The sequence below is a fragment of the Scaptodrosophila lebanonensis genome, unplaced genomic scaffold (genome assembly GCF_003285725.1).
Source record: "Scaptodrosophila lebanonensis strain 11010-0011.00,11010-0021.00 unplaced genomic scaffold, SlebRS2 tig00001412-arrow-pilon, whole genome shotgun sequence".
NCBI lineage: Eukaryota > Metazoa > Arthropoda > Insecta > Diptera > Drosophilidae > Scaptodrosophila > Scaptodrosophila lebanonensis.
The window spans coordinates 268,715-292,158 of record NW_022060739.1 but is presented as its reverse complement, the minus strand read 5'-3'; the positions used below and the strand labels follow the sequence as shown (position 1 = coordinate 292,158).

The window sequence follows — 23,444 nt, the reverse complement described above, 5'->3', positions numbered from 1 at the left end:
ACGTCAGTTTAGTTGTCAGTTACATAAGCTCTTTGAATGCACTGGACAACGCTTGTAAAGCGAGCCAAAAGGACTGCAGGCTCTCTAATAGAATCAAATTAGTTCCACTTAAGTAATTTCTAAATGGACATTGTGGAATGTGTTATAAATGCGCAATGATGGTAAAGCGTAAATAATGTATTAATTGTTTGTATCATAGCGGTAAGAGGTTTTAATAGAATCGATATAAAACATTGAGCTTTCCAAGAACAAGTAAATAAATACTCTAATCCGAGAGCATATTTACTTCCTTGATAAAAATATGAGCAGACCAGGACATCGGTATCTCTAATTCCAAGCAAGCGAAACGTTTAAATGTTTTCATGTAAGCTCTTCAGACTAGCATAACTATTATTATTTCTTCTTTGTTAATACTTTCTTCTTTTTGTGCTTTCCGACTATTCTTTCTTCTTTGTTAATACTTTCTTCTTTTTGTGCTTTATAGAATGTATACGCAGAAATGTAATTTTCTTGCAGCTTCTATTCGAGTTTTGAACTTGAAATGCGAATGAGAATGAAATAAAAACAGCAGGCGTTTTGTTTTATATATTTATTTATGTATATAGATTGTTGATTTGTTATATAAAAATACGTAAATTGTTGTTGTTGATGTGTAACGTTTAGTAAGAGCGATTTTAAATCGAATAAAATAAATTAATTAAGGTACAACAAATTCGAGACTGAGAATTTTTCATAATGAGAAATGGCTATAACAAAAGTTAGTTATAGCCAAATGAGTTTATAATAATACTTTGCATTAATAATAAATTATGATGATGTTTATAAACTATGCGAGTTGTTGTTGCTTCTGTGTTCGAATGTTGCGAATGTTATGAGTTGAGTTTTAGTCACTAGCATAAATTATTTTTTGACATTATAAATTATTTTAGCATAAATATTTGTGTTAAATTCTAAGCAGTTTGTCTTTGCGAATGTTTTAAGTGTTTTCATGTTTGTTTGTATTGTTTTTTTTTTTTTTTAATTTTCTTTGAAAATAATATCACTTTGCCACGATCATGCAAATCCAGATGTGTTTGGAGTTTCAGCTCAGCCCTAGTTGCCGTTGTTGTTGCCATTATTAGTGCTGGTAGTATTGATGTTGTTGCTATTGCCACTGCCTTTATGTCTGTTGTGCATGAGCTGTATTAGGCGATTCCGCTTGGCCGAATCCGATTTGCTGTACTCGTCCAGAAACTGTCAACGGGCGCAGATACACAAAAATGGCGATAACTCTATGGATTAGCTTAAATGAACTTACCCCTATCTCGAAATCACGTGATATCACCTGACGTGCCGCCGCATTATTGTAACAAATGGTCACCAAAAATGGATAGATGACCGGATTGAATTGAGTCGACAGCTTGGCCAGACTCTTGAAGATGACGGCAAACTGCTCCGAAACGAGCATCTCCTGATGCTTGCGATTGTTCAGACTGAAGAAGGCGAGTGTCGCTATCAAATCGATGAGCATGGTCGTGCTTTCATTATTCGCCATCACTTCCGCACTCGTCGCACAATAGTTCAGTATTATGGTAACCACATCGAGCAGCTTGAACGAAAGGGCACCCTCAGCGCTGAGCACCTCCTGTGAGAGCAAATGATGGAGCTCAATAAACAAATGAGTGCCACTTAATTGGCAACAATAACAAATACAGCAAACAAGTAGCCGGAAAAAAAGCAAAAAGAAAACAACAACAAAATAAAAACCCACGACAAGTTCAAAGCCAACAACCCACACACCCGGCAAACTAAAAAAAAATGTGTGGAATCGCTGGGCAAATGTTTTAATTAAGTCAAAGTAAATAAAAGGGCACCAACAACTACAAATCGGCAGGAAGAGTAGCACTTGTTTAGCAGGAAATGAAGTGCATACATACGTTATATACTCGTATGTATGTACAAGTATATGTATACTAGGGGTGTTCCGAAAAGTTCATTTTGATGAAAATGTTAAAGAAATATTCGCCCTTAAAGCTTCTACATTTCGTCTAGAATATGTTCAAGTGAATGGTTTAAAAAGAAACTATTGAACTAATTCATGGACTACTTTTTATTAATTTTCCCACTTTTTCAATTAATGTCTGCTTTTCATATTATTTTTTAAATAAAATCTTTTCATTACAAACTGCAAAATAACCTCTGAAAAAATTGCTAAATTTTCCAAGTATTAAAACTGTCCTTTTAATACAAGAAGTTAAATAAATCAAAAACAAACAAAAAACTGAGTAAGTTCAAAAACTGAGCCCTTTACAAATATATAATTAATTTACTAAATCTTTTCCAAGAAAAAATAATATAAAAGTTATCATTAGTAGAAATTGACTGACAAATTGGTATAGCTACTAGTAGAAGTCCATAATCAGCTAATAATAAAAACAGAAGAGAATATAAAAAAGGATATAAAGACATACATTGAGAAATTTATGTCATCATTACTAAAAATTTAATGTAAAATTTGGTGAAACTACGAGTATAAGTCCTTGATCAGTTAAATAATAAACAACATATTGAAGAGAATATACAAATAGATAGATATAAAGATAAAGAAATTTATAAAAGTCATATATGTATACATATTTTTCTTCATGAGAAATGAATTAGAATTCGTTTGAAGATTTTTGAATCTATAAGTCCCAGAATTAGCCACTAAACCCGGACTGAAATGTAGTTATATTTCTGGAATACACCCCTGCCGTGTGGGTTATTTATTTTTGTGTGCCTGGTATACATTTATTTGCATAACGGACCAGTAGTAGGCAGGCCGCTTGGGCTCGCTTTAATTTGTTTACTCTGTCAGCCGTGCGAGGAAGCGGCAGCTAAAAAATATCAAACGCAACTGGCAACTAAGCAAATATTTGGCCAAACAATTGACGTACCATGCCAAGTACAACAGGATATGAACGAGGATTTGTTACGCTGCCTGACTCGATCTTTTGCTGCCGCTGCGTTGCACACAAAAACAATCAAAATGCCAGCTAACAAGTTGGCCAGCACGTCAGGGCAGGGCAGGGCAGCGAGGTGGGGAGGCGGGGGTCGCGGCTGATTTCAGGCATACTCGTACTATGTTGGGTTAAACTTGAAAATTTCATTTTACAAAGTCAATATTTGTGCGAGACGCAGGCTGGCTGGCACTTGAAAATTGAGTTGCCTCAGATTGGTTGCCTCTTTTCTGGGCCTGTAGCTGCTGCCGGTGATGCTGCGTCTGATGTTTGTCTGTTTGTCTGTTTGTCTGTTTGTCTCGCTGCTGATTAAAACCTAATAAAATTATTTGCAAACTCTGCCAACATTATATTTTGTGAAATAATTTAGAAAAACACGCAGCGAAGCAAACAGACAGACAAACAGACTGACGGACGGACGGACGGACAGACAAACAAACAAATAGACGCATCTATCCGTATTTTTGTGGTAATTTAAAACAAATAGCTAGCAAGTTGGCCTAATCTGTGGCAGGCAAGCAGCCAGCCAGCCAGCCAGCCCGGCAGGCAGGCAGTGGGCGTGGCCCACCACCAAAGTTTGCGCAACAAATTAGTTTGTCAAGTGCGCTGCGCTGCGTGGGCGCAACTTCAAGCCGTCTAAATATTGACAGTTGGAACAGGAAATGAAATGTAGCAGGCAGGCAGGCAGTCCGTCTGTCTCTCTGTCTGTCTGTGTATCTGTATGTCTCTCTGCTTTTCTGTCAATGAATATATGCTCTTTCAATTCGTAGCCACCAACTCTGTAGAACTCTGCTCCTCAATTTGTACGCCCGTTCCTTCGTCTGTCTGTCTGTCTCTCTGTCTGCTCGTTACGTTTGTTTCTGTAAGCGCGTTTTGAACTGACACGTGTGAAATCAGGTGGCGGAGGGATTCGTCGTCGCTGCCACAACTTGATGCATAGTCGTCCATACATATTTAAAATGCCATACCAAGGTACTTACAATCAGAATCAGATCGACGATGACGACTTCACACAGTGTCTCATACAGAATTCTTGAGATGACAAATATATTGCCTTTGAATATTACCAGTATGCATACAATTTGAGCAAACCATTGGTATAGAAAGGAATTCCACTCCTTTGACGAAACGAAAGCGATTATGGGGGCTTTCCTGCAACTTACTGAATATTCAATTGAAATGGGTGCCTTATTTTTTTTATATTTAAAACATGTTTTGTGTTTTGTTAATAGTTTTTCTAAAATAGATTTTTTTTTAAAGGCTTAATCCTTATTTAAGATTCGTTCAAGGTAGGACAATTATTACATTTTAAAACATTGTGGGATTCCTGCCAGCTCATGAGCAATGCCAGGCCTCAGGTTTTACTATTACACTTTTTTTTAGCATCTTTTCAAAGCAGTTACTAACCAAACAATTCTTGGATAGAGCAAATATAATGCTTCCAGAAGGCTTATCGCTCATTGCTTTCAAAATATTCTCTTGTGTTCTCATTTCAAAATGAAACCAAAGAATTTTTCACTCTTTGATCTGCAAATTACGCGGAAATGAAATTATTTTAGAGTTCACTTTCCAGTTTTGCTACCAAAAATAGGGGATTTGAATAGCACTTATTGCAAGAGCTTCTTTTCCTGTCATTTAATTGTGAGTCTAGGAAAACAAACGAACATTTCAGGGAAATGAAGCTGTCTCTGAAACTTGAACGGGAACATTGCCAAAGCAAGTAAGCTTTTGTCGTTATTTCTAAAAAAAAATAAAGTACTCGTATGTAACCACTGTGCCACACTGTGACGCTGACAGCGAACCCAAAGTAAAGTGTCAAAATATTTGCACACCAATAGGTGGGCTGTCAGGTTGCTCGAAATGTCAACGCAGCCAATGCCATTTTGGCACGACTTACGGTTCAATGCCGCGCGCTGATGTTGTTTGTCATTTTAGAGCTCCCTCCTATGCATACACACAAACACACATATTTAGACGTGTAAGTGTGTGTGTGAGTAGGACTGTCGCGCCGTGTCACTCAAAACGCGCCTTAAACATGCCCCGCCAAGTCATGACATTTGGCAATATGCAAATTCTCACAAATGCCTTGCGCGCCGCACACTTCGAAAACTGCAATCGGAAAGTTTGCAAAAACATTTAAGGCATGTTCTCTTTTTTCCAACCCCGCCAAGCGCCAAGCGGCAAGCTCTAAGCTCCAAGCCCACCCCAACACCACCTAAATGTTGGCCACCTAACTTTTGTTGTTGTTTTTCAATTTTGCAGCGATTTCACGTTCGACAAACTTTACGAGAGCAAAGCAAAGAAGAGAGCAGGCAATGAAATTTTCACTGGGCTCATGCTTCGTTGAACAAGCGCTCGTTCGTTCGTTTTGGCCAGTGGATTAAATCGGGGAAATTGGGGGAGAGGGGGTAGAGAAGTGGGGCGCCAGGCATCGAGAGATTGTTGGAGGGTTGTTGGCAAAACTTCTTGATTTGTTTAACCGCCGTCATCAATAAACAACAACGCCAAAAAGTAACCAAACTGTCTCTGAATGCATTTTTGTTTGCCGCTCATTCCCACTCACCTGAAATGTGGCCACATCGAGCGAGGCAAGTGACACGTAGAGATTAAACGCGGATGCCGTCAGAGCGATGGTCCGAGGGGGTATGCATTCACCTGCAAATGGAAAAACGGAGAGCACAGAGGCAGGCATATATACTATAGTAGTTGGTGCTCAGTGAAAGCCATAAAAATAAAAATCAAAACTAATTTCCGCCCAAGTGTCGAGCTCACGCACAAATGCAATTAGCACCCAAGCTATAGATGCAGATGCAGATGCAGTTGCCGTAGCCGTAGCCGTTCCAGCTACTGTTTGGGTTGATTGTACAAACTCACCCAATGGCACAACACAGGCATTAAGCATAGAGACGGTGCCGAAGAGCTCGGTAGACTTGGCTGCACTCATGAGGCGCGTAGGATCGCCAGGACCTGCCATAAAAAAAAAAAAAACGACAGAGGGGAAATATGTCATAAAACAAAATACAAATAAATAAATAGTCATGCATGGCTGCCTTGGCAAAGGTGCGACTTACCCGGCTGGCAGACATCAATGAAACGCGACAGGAAGCCCAACGTGGTCAGCAGACTGAGCATAACGCTCTGATTCTGTTCAATTGACTCGCGCACCTTCACGCAACGACGCGATAGCGTTTCAATCAAACCCGTGATCACCGCATAGCTGCAAAGGAGAGAGGATTAAAGGATTTGAATTAATTCACAATACATTTGCTTTAATAAATAGCTAAATGACTAAAGTTTCTCTGAAATCTTATGTTTCTTATTGGTTAGTTTTTAGTTTTCAATATTCCCCGAATGTTGCTCATTTCAGTTTATTCTGATTAGTTTTGAGTTTTTGTTAAGTATTTAAATAATGTATGATTAGTTTATAATGCAATCTTGATTAGTTTTGAGTTTTTGTTAACTTTTTAAGTAATTTATGATTAGTTTACAACGGAATCTTCATCCACTCCCTGCTGCACAACCTCCAACAATCGATACACCGGTCTGTAGGCTAAAATCTAGGATATGCTATTCATTCCCTAACACGTACTATGCTGTCTGAAGGTATCCCTCTTAACGTGATTGTATACGTGATAGCAACTCTAAGGGTAGCTTCCAGTCCCAAACACGGATATAATAGACATTATAATGCCAGCGTTTTATACTTCATACTTGAGCATCAAAAATTATAGTAAAAAACAATATAACGACATATTAATTGCAATTAATGGCAGATACAAGTTTAATTAAAAACAGCTTCAGAGCCAGCTAATAATTCACAAAAAGCCATCATCGCGACTGTAGAGCAAATCACTTTTGCATTATGGAATGCATAATAATGTCCTGGGATCTTCTGCCTAATGTTGTAATCAAGACAATCAGTAGACTGACTATAACTATAATTATTTTTGAATATATTCTCAACACAAACTTGATATATTTTATCGCCATATTGCTACTGAAAAATAAATGCAAGTAAAAAGAATAGAAAAAACTTTAGCAAAGCGCATGCAATTAAAAGTGATGCTAAGTTTCTGCGATTAACATCTCGATAAAATACAGCGATTAAACCAATTTCAATGAATGTGCAAAATTGAAAAACTGCGACAGTTAGTCAGCCCAGTGAGCCCCCTAACCAGCAGTGAGAACAAATCGTTTCATGTGTAATGTGACCTCCATTGGTGAATATGCAAATGAGCGACACGCGCTTTGCATTAAATATGCTCAAGTGCAGAAAACGATTAGCTGGGCAGAAAATGCTGCTAAGTAAATAGCAGAAAACTCGGGCAGAAACCAGGCGACAACGATTTCGGTGAGTGAGTGGGTCCTGTGTGCCTGCCTTTGCATGCATTGAGCGGCTCAGTGGCTGCTGAACATGCTCAGGATGTGAAAGCGCTACCTAAACTTGCTTAAAACTCTAGAAACACGGGGGCGCACATTTTGCGGCCCACTGTTGCCATTCCATTGGCATTGTTGTTGTGCAAATACGAGCATGTATGCACAGAGTATTTGGCCATGTTATGCTATCAATTAGTCCCTGTTTGATTACAAACACTAAAAATATCAAATCAAACAACACACATACACAACAATTTCAAGAGCGCACAGAGAAAACATTTTGCGCTGATTTATCATAATAAATGAATGACAAATCATCATCAATTACAAACGAATGAACCTAACAACAAAACCAACACGAGGACGGCGAGTGGGCGAATGGAAGCCTCTCTCCTCGTGCGATTTGTGTACAATAATAAATGAATGCCACAAACACAATTTTTACTATTTTGGCAGAGGGTTGATCGTTATTGGGGCACTGGGGGCACTGGGGACACAGGGGGCACAGGGGGCGCTGTTGGGGTTAAGCAAGCAAACTCGCATCAAGTGAGCAACTTGCATTAACACACATGCCAAAATGGTTGCTTGATTGCTCGACCATAGTGTAGAAAATGAGTGATTGATACGGCATGACAATGTCCAAAGCGAAATAATAATATTGAAGCCAAAGAGGAGAAGGGAGGCGGCCAAGGGTGACCTGAAACTTTTCGGCTCTCATAATTACATTTGACATTTGGCATAAAATAGTCGTGCTATGGAAAATGTAGATTTTACTCAATCAAGGTCTACCGATCAAAACCGTTTCATCCTACAAGTTATAATTCATTGTTTTTGATTTCTTATTGCCATTTCAAACTCTCCCTTTCCTTTTTGTTTAGTCTAATAAAGTTTTTGACTACTCTCTGCTTTGATTCGGGCTGGCCGTTTGCAAATAAAATTTCCCCACCAAGTCGGATTTATTATTTTATTTATTATTATTATTGAATAAACTAACATGAATAATAACCTTATTGTTTTATCTTTTTTCAACATTTATTCGTAAGTTTTAGAAACCCTGAAGGATTCTCTGGTAAAAAGATACACCAAAAATTAATTAATAATGTGAAATAAAACTCCCCCACCTAGTCGGATTCGTTATTAGATATTAAAGTATTTTCTAAAGCACTTTTATTCTTTATTTACGCTAAATAAAAGTATAAGTTCTCTATTGTTTTGATTTGTTTTTAAACAAAATATACTAAAAAAAATAAAAAATAAACTTTCGCTTATTCCTTTTTCAACTAATAGAAGATAGTAATTCGTAAGTTTCAGCAACCCTGAAGGATTCTCTGGTAAGATATAAGCCCAAAAATGGATAATACTAGAAAAACCAACAGTAATTTATATTTATTGTAGAGTATAATAAACATGCAGAAACCTATTCAAGTAGATTTATATGTTAAGACTAAACCAAGATCCTCTAATTGATCCAAATTTATAAATACTTTTCGGCTGGTATGTTGAAAAATAGCTATGTAATTCAAATTTAAACCATGGAGCATTGTAAAGGACTCTTATTGCCATTGCACTCTGCTATTTAATAATAGCTGATGTGAAAACTGCTTTCCTTAATATTTAACTTTTTAAAACTAGAGAACTAATCCATTTTCTTTATCGTAAGTTTACAAGACAAGTTTAAACAGGATTGGTCTCAGCAAACATATTTTTTTTTACTTTTCCTATAGCGCTTTATAATTGTTTCACAACTTACTTCATAACTCGAGAATAAAAAGGGCTTGCCTCTGTCTCCCAATGTCTTCAAATTTTATCCTAAAATGAATTCTCATAGGACACGTTTAGCTTTAATACTTTAGTCGAATTTCTCAAGCAGCTACTTGTTAGCAAAGCGTTTCTGAATGTCATTGAAAATGCATGACTTAAGAGGTGATGATTGAAAAAGGATTGAACTGCAATCAGAAGTTCTCGATACAGATTTATGTGTGTAACATGCGTGAAAAATTCCGAAACCCAATAGAAAGAAGACTGGAAATGGCCACCCTGATGAGAGCTTCAAATCGGATGCCCCCAAATAGCTGCAGTGGTTGCCACAACCCGAGCAAACAAATACAGTCGGAAAATCCATTTTGACCCCTTTTGACACACAGAGAGGCAGGCAGCGAGGCAGGCAACCAGCCAGCCAGCCCACCAAACAAGCGAGCCACGAACCAACTAACTGAAGGACCAACCAACAATGCGCGTTGCTTGACTCTCAAATAAAAGCGTCCATTACTCAAACTCACACACACACACACGCACCCACACACATGAGCGCACATACACAGCGGAGACAAACAAAGCCAGCTTCTACGTGCCTGAGCGCCATATATCAAGCGTTGCTTTGGATGATGCTGTTGCTTCCGCTCCCGCTCTTGCTCCCGCTCCTGCCGCTTGGTTAGCTCTGGCGTTGTCAACTGTAAACATACTTGAGCTTCCTGTTTTGCTATTTGTGTTGCGTTGCTGCTGACGCGTTGCACACTTAACGCTCTCACACACACACACACTCAGTCCACACACACTCAGTCAGTCAGTCAGCCACACACACGGACTGTCTCCACCCGCCATCGCACATGCGATCGCTATTGTATGTTTGTTTGGTCAGTCGCCAAAAAGTACTCGGCAAACTCATCAGCACCACAAAAATATCCTTTATAATTTTCTTAAACCAACAACAACAACAAAGCGCGCAGGATGCTTTTACCCAGTCACAGTCAACAGTAGCAAACGAATTGTGTGTCAAGCACTGCCCACACCCCCTCCCCCACATTCCTCCTCCCATAACCCACGAACCGTCATCACCCACTCTTGGTCAACAGCAGCATCACACTGTCATCGTTTGTCATGTGTCCTCGTCCTCTTCCGCATCACCATCACCATCACACCATCATCATGACCATCAGCTTCAGCTTCAGCATCATGATGATGGTCGCTTGTGCAAAGTATTTAGTTCGCCGGGCGCATCAATCCAAACACAAAATGGCCACACAAAGTATCGGATGTGGCTGAGGTTTCCCTTTTGCGGCGCCCAGACCGGGACCGGGACCGGGACAGCGATAGAGACAGAGACCGGGGCACATAATCGTCACTGCCGTAAAATAAACAGCAGCAGTAGCAGGCAACAGCAGCGGCCGCTCTCAAAGTGTCAGGCGAGAAGAAAAAAATACAAAAAAAAAAAAAAATAAATAAAAAAAAAATACGAGGACTATGATGTTGGATGTCGACATCGTCTACTTGGTGTGAAGAGGCATTTGTGCAAAGCTCTAAATAAAATAAAAATAGTGGCAAAAGTACGTGCAGTAGAGTAGCAGTGGCAGCAACAACAAAAAATTAACATCCTTGTTAGTTGGAAAAACACGTTCGCTAAATACGCGAGTGTCACAGCAACCCCAAGAGAACTCCGAGACTGAAGTTTGAAGTGGACGCCTCACACAGTGGATTAAATGGAAAATAAATGCAGGAAAAAACAATCAAGGAAATTCCATGGATAGAGAGAAGCTCCAACTATATTTTTCAGTAATACAGAAACCAAGTATACGTGGTGTGTTCTAAAAGTAAGCTGACTTTTCATTTGTCTGGAAAAATATTTATTTCAAAGTAATCTCCCTTAGAAATACGAAAATGCACTTATTCCAGCGCTTCTTCCAATCCGAGAGAAGCTCAAACTATATTTTTTAGTAATACAGTAACTAAGTGACTTTTAATTTTTCTGGAAAAATATTTATTTGTTTAATAACATTTATATTGTCCCCTTTAAAGCAATCTCTATAACGCATTTATGCCAGCGCTTCTTCCAATCCTCGAAACAGTTTTCGGTTTCGATTCTGACTTTATCTCATCAATTATGGCAAAACGCTTTCCTTTTATTATTGTCTTCAGTTTTGGGAATAGGAAAAGGTTACAGGGAGCCAAATCTGGTGAATACGGTGGTTAAGGCATGATTACGATGTTGTTTTTGGCCAAAAAATCACGAACAACGACGTTCCTTTTGCTCAAAATTTAGCAATTTCGAAATAAACTTCACTGCCACACGTTTCATGTCCAAAGCATTCGAGAAAGTTTCACGGCATAAGCCGATTTATATGCCAACATCCTCTGCAACTTCCCTAATAGTGATTCGACGATTTTCCAAAAACAATTTTGTTCCAGGACGCTCGTCGTCATGGAATTCCATTTTTAATGCAAAATTAAATATATATTCCTTGATCCATTTCAAAAGTCAAAAATCGAAGAACACACTAAAACGTTGTGTTGTCCACAACAAACTACCAATCCAAATTGGCTCATAATGCCAACATATGATAAACATATGTGTATCAACCAAACAAACAAACAAAAATCAATAATCGAATTAAATTGAATTGAAAAGTCACCTTACTTTTGTGGCTACTTTTAAGCACACCTAGCCCTCGCTTAACACGAACTCTTTTAATACGAATTCGGTCTAACACGATTACAAATCTTCTACCTTTTCTTTTTTAACACGGTGAAAAACACCTTTCTTACATGATTTCCAAAATCGATTTTGTATTTTGTCGATTGATGCGTGAGTATTTTTGTATATAGTATGTGTCACCACAGATGAGATGCGTGTAGAAAAAGGGAAGTCCCACTTTCTAGACCACCATCAGTATAAGAATGAGTACATACATAAATTTTTGTTGAGGCGAGTAGTTTTAGTTCTTCTTTAAAACTTTGTGGTGAGCTTTACAGCTCAATTAAATAAAATGTAAAATCATACAAATTGCCGTTTCTACAAAGGCATAAAAAGAAAATAAACCACCTCTAAAACGAAAACAAAAGTGGAAATTCTCAACCGCTCATCGAAAGACAATTAAAGTTTAACAGAGAATTAGGTTAAATTTTTTTACTCTCTAAGGAGAGCTACTATGCAGCTTTTACTGCTCTGATAATAAATGCCACCAAATAAATATCCATTTTTGAAAACGTTTGCCTTTTGAATAAACTTTCGTAATAATAATAATAATAAATTTAAACAGTAAAACTATTTCTTATGAATATTTGGAAATATAGGAACGTAACCTCTTATTTTGTAATGGTAAATAGCTCATTCAATAGTTTCCATTCCCATTCATGGATACTACTATTGGTTAGAATTTAAACGAAACCGTCGTCTTCGAGACAGATGAAGACACTTTACAAAATTTTTAATTACAGTGTAGAAGGTTTTCTTCCATTCCGATTCACTGCTGCTTATCAACTTTTTATCAATTGGAGCTGTTTTAATCCTCTCCCCCTTCTCCCTCCAATCACATGCTATAGACTTTTGCATACTTATTTTATAATTTCACCCACTGTGCCCCCTTTCGCCTGCAGTTTGTTTATACATACTCGTTATTTGGGCGTGTGCGCGTGTATGGCGCGCAAATATTTTAACAAGTGTCAAATGCACACGCTACTTAAGTTTTTCTTCTGCTCCTTTTTTTTTGTTGTCCAGCTTTGCTCACGTGTGCAACTTCACAGATTCGGAGAGAGAGCGTGCAACTGAAGCATTCAACAAAATAGGCAACAATTGTAAAACAAAGTTTGCACATTCCCTCCTGCTTCAGTCAGTTTGTAATTTGGCCATTTGTGTGCATTGATTTCGGCACTTAAGGCGCATAATCAGCAGCGTCAGCGGATTTGTGTACAACATGGAACTCACAGAACGCCTCAATGCACAACAATGAACGGTGGCAGGCAAACAGGCAGACGGGCAGGACCTTCTCTTTATGTGTATCACCACTAGACTTGCGCTGGCCCGGGGCTAGTCCGTTCAACTTGCAACGGCATGCTCGCCCGTCGCATAAGCAGGATTAAAATCAAAACAGATTTGCGTTGACAATGACAACAGGCAGCAGCAGCAGCAGGAGCAGGAACAGCAGCGATGCCAAAACAACAGCCAGGACATGTTAATGTCGCAGAGAGGTTAAGCAGCAACAGCCGAACCTTGTTGATATGTGAAATGGAACACCTTGTCGCAGTTAGCGCTGAGGATGTCAATGCAGCAAATGAAATGTCATTTGAAGTTGAGCTGGCAGGGAAGGCGAGCAGGGCAGCGTATGCGTTTAAATCGTTTTCAAATGATACGCTGGGCATTGTATTACCCCATTTATTGTTGCCACAATGCCCGAGGCGCTGAACAAGTGCCGCACCAATCAGACGGGTAGATGCACAGATTGGAAGGCGACAGCCACACATGGAGAGATATATTTAGAAAGGAATGGGCAGCATATGTTCAGTGAAATAAAAACATTCTGAATTATTGTTTAAATTAATTTACGTCTGATTTAAATTTTAATAGCTTTACAGATATGTCCATTTCTGAAATAATTATTTTTAAATTATTGATCCCGACCCTGACTGATTGTGACGTATGTAAGGGTCGCGAAATTAATTCGACAAATTGTTGGCACGTATTATTTATTGTCCACAAAATGCAATTCTTTATTTCTTCGCTTCCTCCTATACACCTAGAAAACCTCGTGTTAAGCGAAATCGTGTAAAGCGAGACATCAGTTGGAGTTGCGTTCCTAAATTTCGACAAAAGTGAAAAAAAAAAAGTTTTGCTTTTTAAATTTCCGCCGTTCCTAAGGTCCATTCATTTTTTAAACTAACAAAAAGTTACAAGTGTTGAATATTTATCAAAAAAGGGAAATATTTTGAATTCTGAGCAACCCTAGTCATAATTTCTTCCAATATCCATTCATTATTTTCTCCTTAAGTTCTTTTAGAGAAAAAGTAAACAATTCAAGGCAATAGGAATAGGCAGAACTGATAACACCGATGGAGTCAGTTTTATTTTAATATTCAGATTCAGCTAGTATTAATTGCAGTTAAAGTAATACGATTCTTTTTTAAATATTTTCAACTTCTATCGTGTAAGAACGAGAAAAGGTAGCAAAATTTTAATCGTGTTAGACCGAGGTTGTGTTAAGCGAGGGCTAGTTGTATTTTGTTTGTGTTCCCGGTATGTTTATTTGTTAGAAGTCAACGTTGACTTTTGTGAAAGAAATAAATAACTAGGACAGATTACTTTGCTTTAATTTGAACTCTTTAAATAGAATTCTGTTCAAGCCATAAGTTTAATTAAAAATAACTGAGTTTCAATTTAAATCAAATCATTTTAAATTTATATGTCCCCACATTGATTTGATTGCATAGCTCTAAAGAAAGGGATCAGTTTTTTGCATCGCTATACCCTCGATTTTTACATGCCTTTATTGAATGAGTTTTTTGAAATCCGCAACAAAAGTCAACAACTGCCTAATGTAGCAGCTGTAAGGAATGGGATTCTCATTCAATGTGGTTGCCTAAAACAACACTAGAATTGTGGAAATGTAACGACAACGGCGCAAAGGTGTTAATGGAAAAATAAACCAAGGGGAAAGGAAAGGGCGGACACTAGGTTTCGCTTGGCATATTCCACGCTTACACGCGTCGAAGTTTATTAAAATTCAATTTGAAATGTTGTGCTGGTTGTCAACACTTGATTAAGAGCGGCAGGAGCAGAAGCAGCAGCAGCAGCAGCAGAGGAGGAGAGCTACAAACGTGCAGCCTGCAACAGAAGTAAAACAATCGCATTTAAGGGGTGACTGCCACGCATGCGCTACCAACTTGGCTGTCCTTTTTTTTTTTTGGTGTCATGTCAAAACAATGCAACTTGAGCCGATTTTAGGGTTGGACCCCTGCTCAGTCACAGTCACAGAGACTTGTACCATGCGCACTGATTGCCCACAAGTACAGCGAAAGCGGCGGCAGCACCGACAACAACAACAACAACTGCAACAACAACACCAACAACAACAACAGCAACCCCAAATGCAATTTGAATATGTAGTCTAGCAATAGAGGCGGAGGCATGAAAGTATCGTACATAATTGAAAGTGAAAGGCAAATGCGTCCAACAGCGGGTACAAAAAAAAAACAGGCATCTTGTTGTTGTTGGTTTTGTTGTTATTATTATTGTAGCTGATGCTGCACACCTGGTGCTGAAACCGTTACGTTTGCCCCAGCCAAAAACTTTGGCCATGTTTATGCATTAGCCATGTAAAATAATGTGCGGCATTGCAGCCTCATTCTGGCTTCCCTTTATGGCCATAAAGTTCCAGTCAACAGTCAGAACAGCTAGCGAGAATCTCGCTCCCACCTGATACAACAACAGCAACAACACACACACAACACGAACACATTTAATGGGCAGTTTGTTGCGCAGCGCAACGCAAAATGTTAGCATGTGCAGTTAAGTGCGCCCGCTTACAACATTATCAGCAACAATAACAACAACAACAACAGCAGTCAGTGAGCAGCAACACGAGTGACACGGAACAGCGTCGTTATCATTAACAGGGACATCATCATTTTATCATCATAATTATCAGTGTTATTAGTGCATGGCCAAAGGGCAAGCCTCATCGCACACACACACTCTACTTCTGCTCAGTATTGTAGTTGTTGTTACTCTTAATATCAGTATTATTATATGGTTGTGGTTGGGGTTGCTCCTAGCACGTAGCTACCTTCCTTATAAATCCGTTGAAAAAGTAGCCATAGCTGTCACATAAATCCGAAAGCCACTTTAACTGGCAGGGACTAAGACAATTCGTCATGGTCGTTGTCGCAATGTTGCATGTCATAAAGGAATGTGGTTGGGGTTGGTGGTTGGTGGTTGGGGGTTGGGGCGCAACAGCAACAGCAACCACAACAATGCTCTGATATCTCAATCCACCTAATGGATAGAGACACACACACAGAGGAAACTTAGATTAGAGACGGGTGCGTGAAATGATCGTGGAGCTACTGAATCAGAGAACGTTTCTATAATGCTGAATACAAGTAGAGAGAGTTTTGGAATTGTGGACAGCAAACTTGATGGTTTCATTGCAAATAAGAAGAATAAAAGTTTACATTTTCATAATTCGGAAAAAAAGAAAACATAAATTAATATCATCAGTGGAAGGATAGAGTCAGCGTTTTTTGATTTCTTTACTTACATCCCAAAACAGCTTAACAGTCTTCTTCAAATCAAGTAAGAAGGAGAATAACTCACAGAAAATGGTTTACTGGATGTCCAGGATTCTTTGAGAGAACAGCAACTATCTAACGATGTCTGTTCATATTCATAAAACGACGACAACTACCCATAGTTTGGAAAATGAGGGAAAATTGCTTTTGATTTCTTTACTTACATCCCAAAATAGCTTAACAGTCTTCTTCAAATCAAGTAAGAAGGAGAATAACTCACTGAAAATTGTTTACTGGATGTCCAATATTCTTTGAGAGAACAGCAACTGTCTAACGATGTCTGTTCATATTCATAAAACGACGACAACTACCCATAGTTTGGATAATGAGAAAAAATTACTGTAAAACTTAACGCAACCGAAGTATCTGCAGCTGGAAGTCAACAAAAAAAAATCACTTTACTTAATTTTTTGCCGAAAATTTAAGCCGTTTAAGTAGGATTGACTGATCAGTTGAGATCATCGGTATCCTCGGTATACTTATGAGCTAGTTGACCAGCTGCTGGGCCGTTGATAATGATTGCTTCACTTTAATTGTCCGGCAATTCCTTAATAAGCAGCCTCGTTCCATTGCACATGCTAAGAAGGCTTTAATTTCATGTGGTGGCAGTCTAGAAGGCTTTAGTGAATTGAAATGGACTGTGTCTTTGATATTAGTCACGGTGTCGATGGATATTTGAATAATATTTAAAGTGACCAAATTTTTTGAAAAGAATTCTGAACTAACAGCATCCTGTTCAGAAATTTTTGTTAGGGATTTTTTTGTACACCTTAGATTACATTATTGGCGTTTTAGTGAGGATCCCTATCTTATAATATAGCTTACTGGGAATAGGAATAGTTTAGCTTCCCAACAGTGAGAGAATCCTTTAATTCGCTCCAGTAGCTTCGGAGCTTATTCAATTCAAATAAACAAACAATCAAATCTTTCCTCTACAATATTATTAGTACAGACATGTCGTCACGCGCTCATCTCTAACGCATTGCTTACCAAGTCAAGCACTATGGACTGTGCTGGCCTAATAACAATAATCAACGCCTTCTTATGAATTTCAATTGGGCAAAATCTGGTGCTTTTGCTGTTGATGCTGCTGCTGCCCCATAACTGTGTTTGTATTTGTGTGCTAATATGGAACGCCCACACAACAACAGAAACAACAACAAACTAAGCTACGTGCGGCACTAATTCACAGCGGGAAGGACTGTCAGAGCAGCGCTGGCATCCCGCCGCTTGCCATCCTGCTATCCTGCGGCGCTAATAACCCACTTACTTATAGTTATCCCTTTGTGTCATGGCAGACTATAAATTATGTGCGTGTGTATGTTGATTTTGATTGTTCGCCCTCTATGTGTATGTGTGTGTGTATATATATATTGCATAGGCCAGGGCGCAGACGCGAATGCGAACCCAAAAGCTGACCACAACCGTCCAAAAAGCGTGGCAAATCAAAATCAAACGATTAAATTATTAAAAATCAACAACCGAGCAGCAACGAAATGATGAAAGCGTCCCTGTAAATTCGCCAACAATCGAGCAGTCGAATGAATGACGAATGGACGACCAATGAACAACATTTCGATTGCCCACCCATGGACTTAATTGCACTTTAAACTGCAGCCAATTTTATAGAGAAAATTCAGCTGCTTTGTCGCTCTAAGTGCCTCAAAATATCGCGCAATTGTCCACGCCCACAGTTCCGAAAATGGGCTGCGGCCATAATGCGGGAGATTTGCAGTGCAGCTGCTACGGGCTATTGGCCATATCGAGCTAAGAGTCAACGTTTTGCGGAAATGTTTCTAATTTCGTATTTGTGCACACACGCCATTAAGCGTGCATGTAAAAAAGTGTAAAAATTAAACGCAAATTAAAAAAAATAAAATAAAAAACAAACAATAAAAATCAAATGACAAGCGAAACGCTCGCGTCTCGTGCAGCTGTGCCGGCCGCGCCTTTGCCTGATAAGCGAGAGAGGGTCTGGAAGCCCCGAGCCAAGCGCAGGCAGCGGCAGCAGCGGAGACAGCCCAAGGTACATGACAGCCACAGCAGCGATGCGGTACAGTGGAACGATTTTCATTAAGTTTGACTAAAACATGGTCACAACAAATTGAAACCATCGAATCTAGGGGAAAAAGTTGAAAGATAGATAGAATTATTTTTCTTTTTAAGAAACAGAATTATTTGAAAAATACACCAAAAATATATATGTTAAAATGTTGATGTTTCCTATAAGAATTATTTGAAAAATACGCCAGAATATTTATTTTAAGCGGATCAACAAATGTTAAGCTAATTTTCTTTAAGAATTGTTTAAAAAATACGCCTAAGCTAAGTATACATTTTAAGGGGTTCAACAAATGTTAAGCTACTTTCCTTTAATTTAGATCATTAGAATTTCAGATTGCTCACGTTTCTGATGAATTACATTAATTATTAAAAAGGGTATAAATATTATAGAATTATGCAAAGTATGTAATATGCAGAAGAATATGTATCTTCGACCCATAAACACATATGTGTTTAAACGCTTGCTTGACCAAACTTGGTAAGTAATTTCTCCTAGTCCTAGGTTACACAAGTCTCTTTAATTTTTTTTTATTTCACCCCCCTTCCCACGCTACAGAACTTTTTTAACACTCCATAATTCCATATAAACCAAATTTTGCACACGTCATTAATATATAATTCTTAATATTGTTTTAAATCTCATTAAAATCTTTTAATTTTAAGAAAAGATATTGACGAATCAATTACACTGCTTCTGCTTTGGGATCAGGTTTTCTTCCTTTTTGCTTGACTAGCAATCTCTCTTGTTTTCTAATTAAAATATTTTTTGATTTTTACGTTTACACTTTGAAAGTCTTGTTTTGACCATAAACATAGATAATTACCTTCCAAATTGGCGCATTCTACAGGCTGCTCAGAAAACGACTCGTGCTTAAATAGGATCTTCTTTTTTAATTCATTTGCAATCGTACTATTACCTTGGTTGACAATTTATCAATAGTCCTTAAATGTTAAATTGGTACAATCAGAAATCCAAAACGGTTGTGGACAAATGATATTCGATTTTGTTTAGATACGAATCAGAATTCTTTGGCAAATTCTACAGTTTCTAAATAATTTTATGTTATTAAATATAACCTGGTGGGAAAACCCACTCACGAACTAATTCGTATTATTTATTTTGAATGAGCCACATGAAATGGAAATTTTAAAATCAACTACATTTGTGCCCCTTATTTTTCGTCAACATATTTTGCTGCCTAACCACCACTGTGCGGTTGCAACGTAATTAATTTTAACTTTCGTGTCGCGCTGTCGCTGATGAATGCAAATGAATTTTTACGTATACGCAACGAGCTCTGTTAATTCAGTTACCGGCCGATGAAACAGATGATGTCGAAGCCGATGATGTTGCTCTTGCTGTTGTCCATGATGATGATTCAGTAGCGGTGACGCAAATTGATTTTCAGAGACAGGCGTTGCGAAGCCGCAGGCCCCAGCCACAACAACCACACGGGCAACCGCAGGCAAAGGATTGTGTATTCGTGTGTATAGTGTGAGCAGAACTCGTATGTGGAGCATCATAAATAATGCCTGACAGTCGGTCGTGACCCTCTCTTATCATGCAACGAGAGAGTTGAAGAAGTTGCCAAACTTTAAAATGCTGCGGCTCATTAGGCGCCAATCTTATGGCCGCTATTAGCCCTCAATGCCCATTAATGCAAATTAAGCGCAATATATGTGCACATATGCTCTACTGCCTGAGCAATGTCAGGGCGCATTATCATTCATAAATCACGGCACAACTGGAGAAATTGCTTAGCATAACGGAAGGCGTTCGCCACTGAAGCGTGTGGCAGGCAGGAGGAGGCATGAACAAAAGAGCATCAACACTGATACGAGTTTATAAAAATTGAAATGTTATGCAGGGGCTGCTTACTGCTGTTGCAACATTTGATAATGTTATTCAATTTAGCACCCCTCACCTCACCACACCACACCACACCACACCGCACTCTCAACCCTCGCATCCTCTAATAAACCTATAAAAAGTTATGAATAAATTAAAACATTTGGCTGGCTGTCGAGTCGAGTCGCTTCGCATCGCGTCACCATCGAGCTCTTTGTTAGAGGGTTGCTCATTTTTGCGTCAATGCCTCACCGCCGTCTATTAAATTCGCATTAAGTGGATGAAAATAGCTCACGGCATTGGCGGAGAGGGTTGCCAAGTGGCTGGCTAGAGATTGAGTTGTCAAGTGCATGGCGAGTTTATGCCGCACTGCATGCATAATCATGAACACAATTACAAAATGATACAATATGATATGTACAGGGAATTCGAAGAAGTTATATTAGGAGGAAAATAGTTCCGCTTTAAAAATATATGTGTTGTATGAATAAATGTGCTATCTGGATGAACCACTTTTCTTCAGAAACAGCAGAGTCCACATTAAGCAAACTTGGTTAATAGAGTTGCCAAACTGTCCAAAGGTCCGAAACTACACACTCTCGAGTGTTGAGTCGTACGAATGGTCGTTTGAGAATGAGCTCAACACAACAATCAGTTCAAATCACAACCTTCAAATTCATTTATGATCATTAATGATCGTGCATAATATTCAAAATCATACATACATGCGTGATCAAAATGTTCGCTAAAATTCGAAGCGCTCAAAGCCCCGACCAATGATCAACACGATTATAAACGACAAGCAAAATAGACACAGACCAGACTATTCATAAATTCGGCTTAGAGAAATGGATATTTTTAGGTTAGAGTTTAAGAGTTAAAAAAGTTAAAGTCCTCCAAAATCAAATACTTAAAATTATCTATAGCCTTCCATGGCATTTTTTTTAATAATTGTTCCCGCTTTACTATTGTTGTTTAACTTTTTAAGAAAATTAAATCACTTTAATTGAATTGAAAAAGTAAGAGTATAGAATAAAAATATATTTTTTAGTTTTAAACGTTAGTTTCTTTTTCATATTTGCAAAAATAGAATGAATCATCTTTCATTAAGTTATATAGCTTATCATTTGTTTAGTAGAGGAACAAAATTAATAAACCAGTTCACTTTTCGTCGAGTGAACGAACAAAAAAAATGTTTAGCACATTGTTGGCACAAACTAACTTTTATTTCTTAACCTACATTTCAACTTTCTTCCAATTGGCTAATTGATAAATAAAGTTATTAGTGAAGGAATCTTACTCCAAAACTACAAATTTGTTTCTCTAAGCACATGCAAAGCCTTTTTTAAATGCATAGCATTTTACTGTCGGCCTAGCTCGACTGCCAGGTTCTCTCTAATGTGGAGTTCTTTATTCATAATCCAGAAGTTTGCATTTATTTTCCGCATAAACATTGTGATGGAAAGCAATCGACACCTCAACAACTTTACTTTCCAGGAAAATGCGCAAATTTTGAAAAAATGTGTTGAAATTCGAGAGCATAGACAGAGAGAAGATTCGAGTATATCTTTGGATGCGGTAGGGCCGAGACGAGAGTCTGAGTTGCCCAAGACAAACACGGATATGGCAATCACAAATCCTGTCGAGAAATTAAATGAAAATTCGTCAACACGTCGCGCACTGACAAGAGCGTCGTCTGCCTTCCCCCCTCCCTACCTGCCTAGCGATACATTTTGCTTCTTGTATTTTCTTAGTAACGCCACCCAAAGCGTTTTCCATTTAAAGCGTAACGGGGTAAGCGTTGCTCGCTTGGTTTTTATATATTTTGACAGACAGTCGGGAACGCGTCAGACAGCCAGCCAGCCAGCCAGCCAGTCAGCCAGCCAGTCAGCCAACGGGATAGACAGCTGCTGATGCTTCAGATGGTGGGAGCGGGGATGGGTTGTGTGCGTCTTCAATTACGCACAGAGCGTGTTGAAAATAAAATTTCAGCATTGTCGTGCCCGTCGCCATATGTGCTTTGTCAGAGAAGGCTTGCCTACCGCAGCAACTAGACAGGAGAAATCACAAGACTCGCATATAACAACAATGCGAGCGCAAATGGGCAGCACACGTGGGGAATGACCCCCTAGTACCACCCGCTCTTCAAATATGTGGCTGCTGCTGTTAAAAAGCCAATGCCAAATAGCTGCGAAAAGTAACGCCGCTCGTAAAACTCAAACGAGGCGAGCAGGAAAGCACCAGCACATTCAGGCACATATAGACACACACACACGCATACAAAAACATGGCGCCAAATAACCGCAACCATAACGACGACAACTACCAGAACAGGGACAACATGTTGGGCTGGATGGGGGGGGGAGGAGAGGGAGACTTGCAAAGACTGGCGACGTTTGCCGCCATTTTGTAAAAGAAAAGTGCATATAATAAAATAAAGGACCAACACACGACACGAAGGCTACGAGGAATCATGGCTAAAAATGGCATTAAAATGAAGCCATGTTGGTGGCTCTGAGGTTTGAGGTCTGAGAGCTGAGAGCTGGGGCTGTCTGAAATGGGCGCCTGTGATTTCCTTTTGTGAAAAGTGGAAAATTGCGAATATGTCGCCGAGAATCGTAAAAAATTATGCCCAAAGTAAGACCAGGCCGTCGAGGCCCTGTTAAAAAGCCAAAACAAAATGGCATCAATGGCCGAGCAGCAGACAGAGGGAAGAAAGGGAGCGAGAAAGAGAGAGAGAGCGAGGGGGAGCGGTAGAAATGGCTGCATATGGATGCTGGGCAAATTGCGTTCTTATAGCACTTTAGTGGCAAAATGAAATTAGAATTTATGTTAAGTTTCGTTCCACGTTGCCCAGCTCAGCAATCATAAATGGCGCCCAACGTGGGGCAGGCACATTGAAAAGTCATAACCATATACATATGTATATACATAGTGAGCCAAATGAGCAAAGCTATTTAAAAATATATATGCGGCCATAAGTGCGACGCGGTTTTTAGTTTGCGTCGTAAACTTTTACAGCGCTTTCAGTGACTGGCCAAAGTCGTTGAGCTGAAGCTGCGGGAGTTGAGCGGTGAGGGCTGTAGACTAAGGTATAGGCGCCTTGGATTAGTGGCCTT

General features: G+C 39.0%; 1 protein-coding gene across 2 annotated transcripts in view; it reads right to left on the bottom strand.

Moving 5' to 3' along the window:
- Window positions 1-623: 623 nt before the first annotated feature.
- Window positions 624-23,444, bottom strand: part of LOC115631444 (S phase cyclin A-associated protein in the endoplasmic reticulum) — a 37,798-nt gene continuing 14,977 nt past the window's right edge. For both annotated transcript variants that reach the window (XM_030528187.1, XM_030528188.1), the window contains exons 8-12: window positions 6,050-6,195; window positions 5,853-5,945; window positions 5,542-5,633; window positions 1,298-1,624; window positions 624-1,233 (exon numbers count right to left, since the gene is read on the bottom strand). In XM_030528187.1, the coding sequence (XP_030384047.1) occupies window positions 1,093-1,233; window positions 1,298-1,624; window positions 5,542-5,633; window positions 5,853-5,945; window positions 6,050-6,195 (799 nt within the window). In that variant the 3' untranslated portion in view covers window positions 624-1,092. The remainder of the gene's footprint in view (window positions 1,234-1,297; window positions 1,625-5,541; window positions 5,634-5,852; window positions 5,946-6,049; window positions 6,196-23,444) is intronic.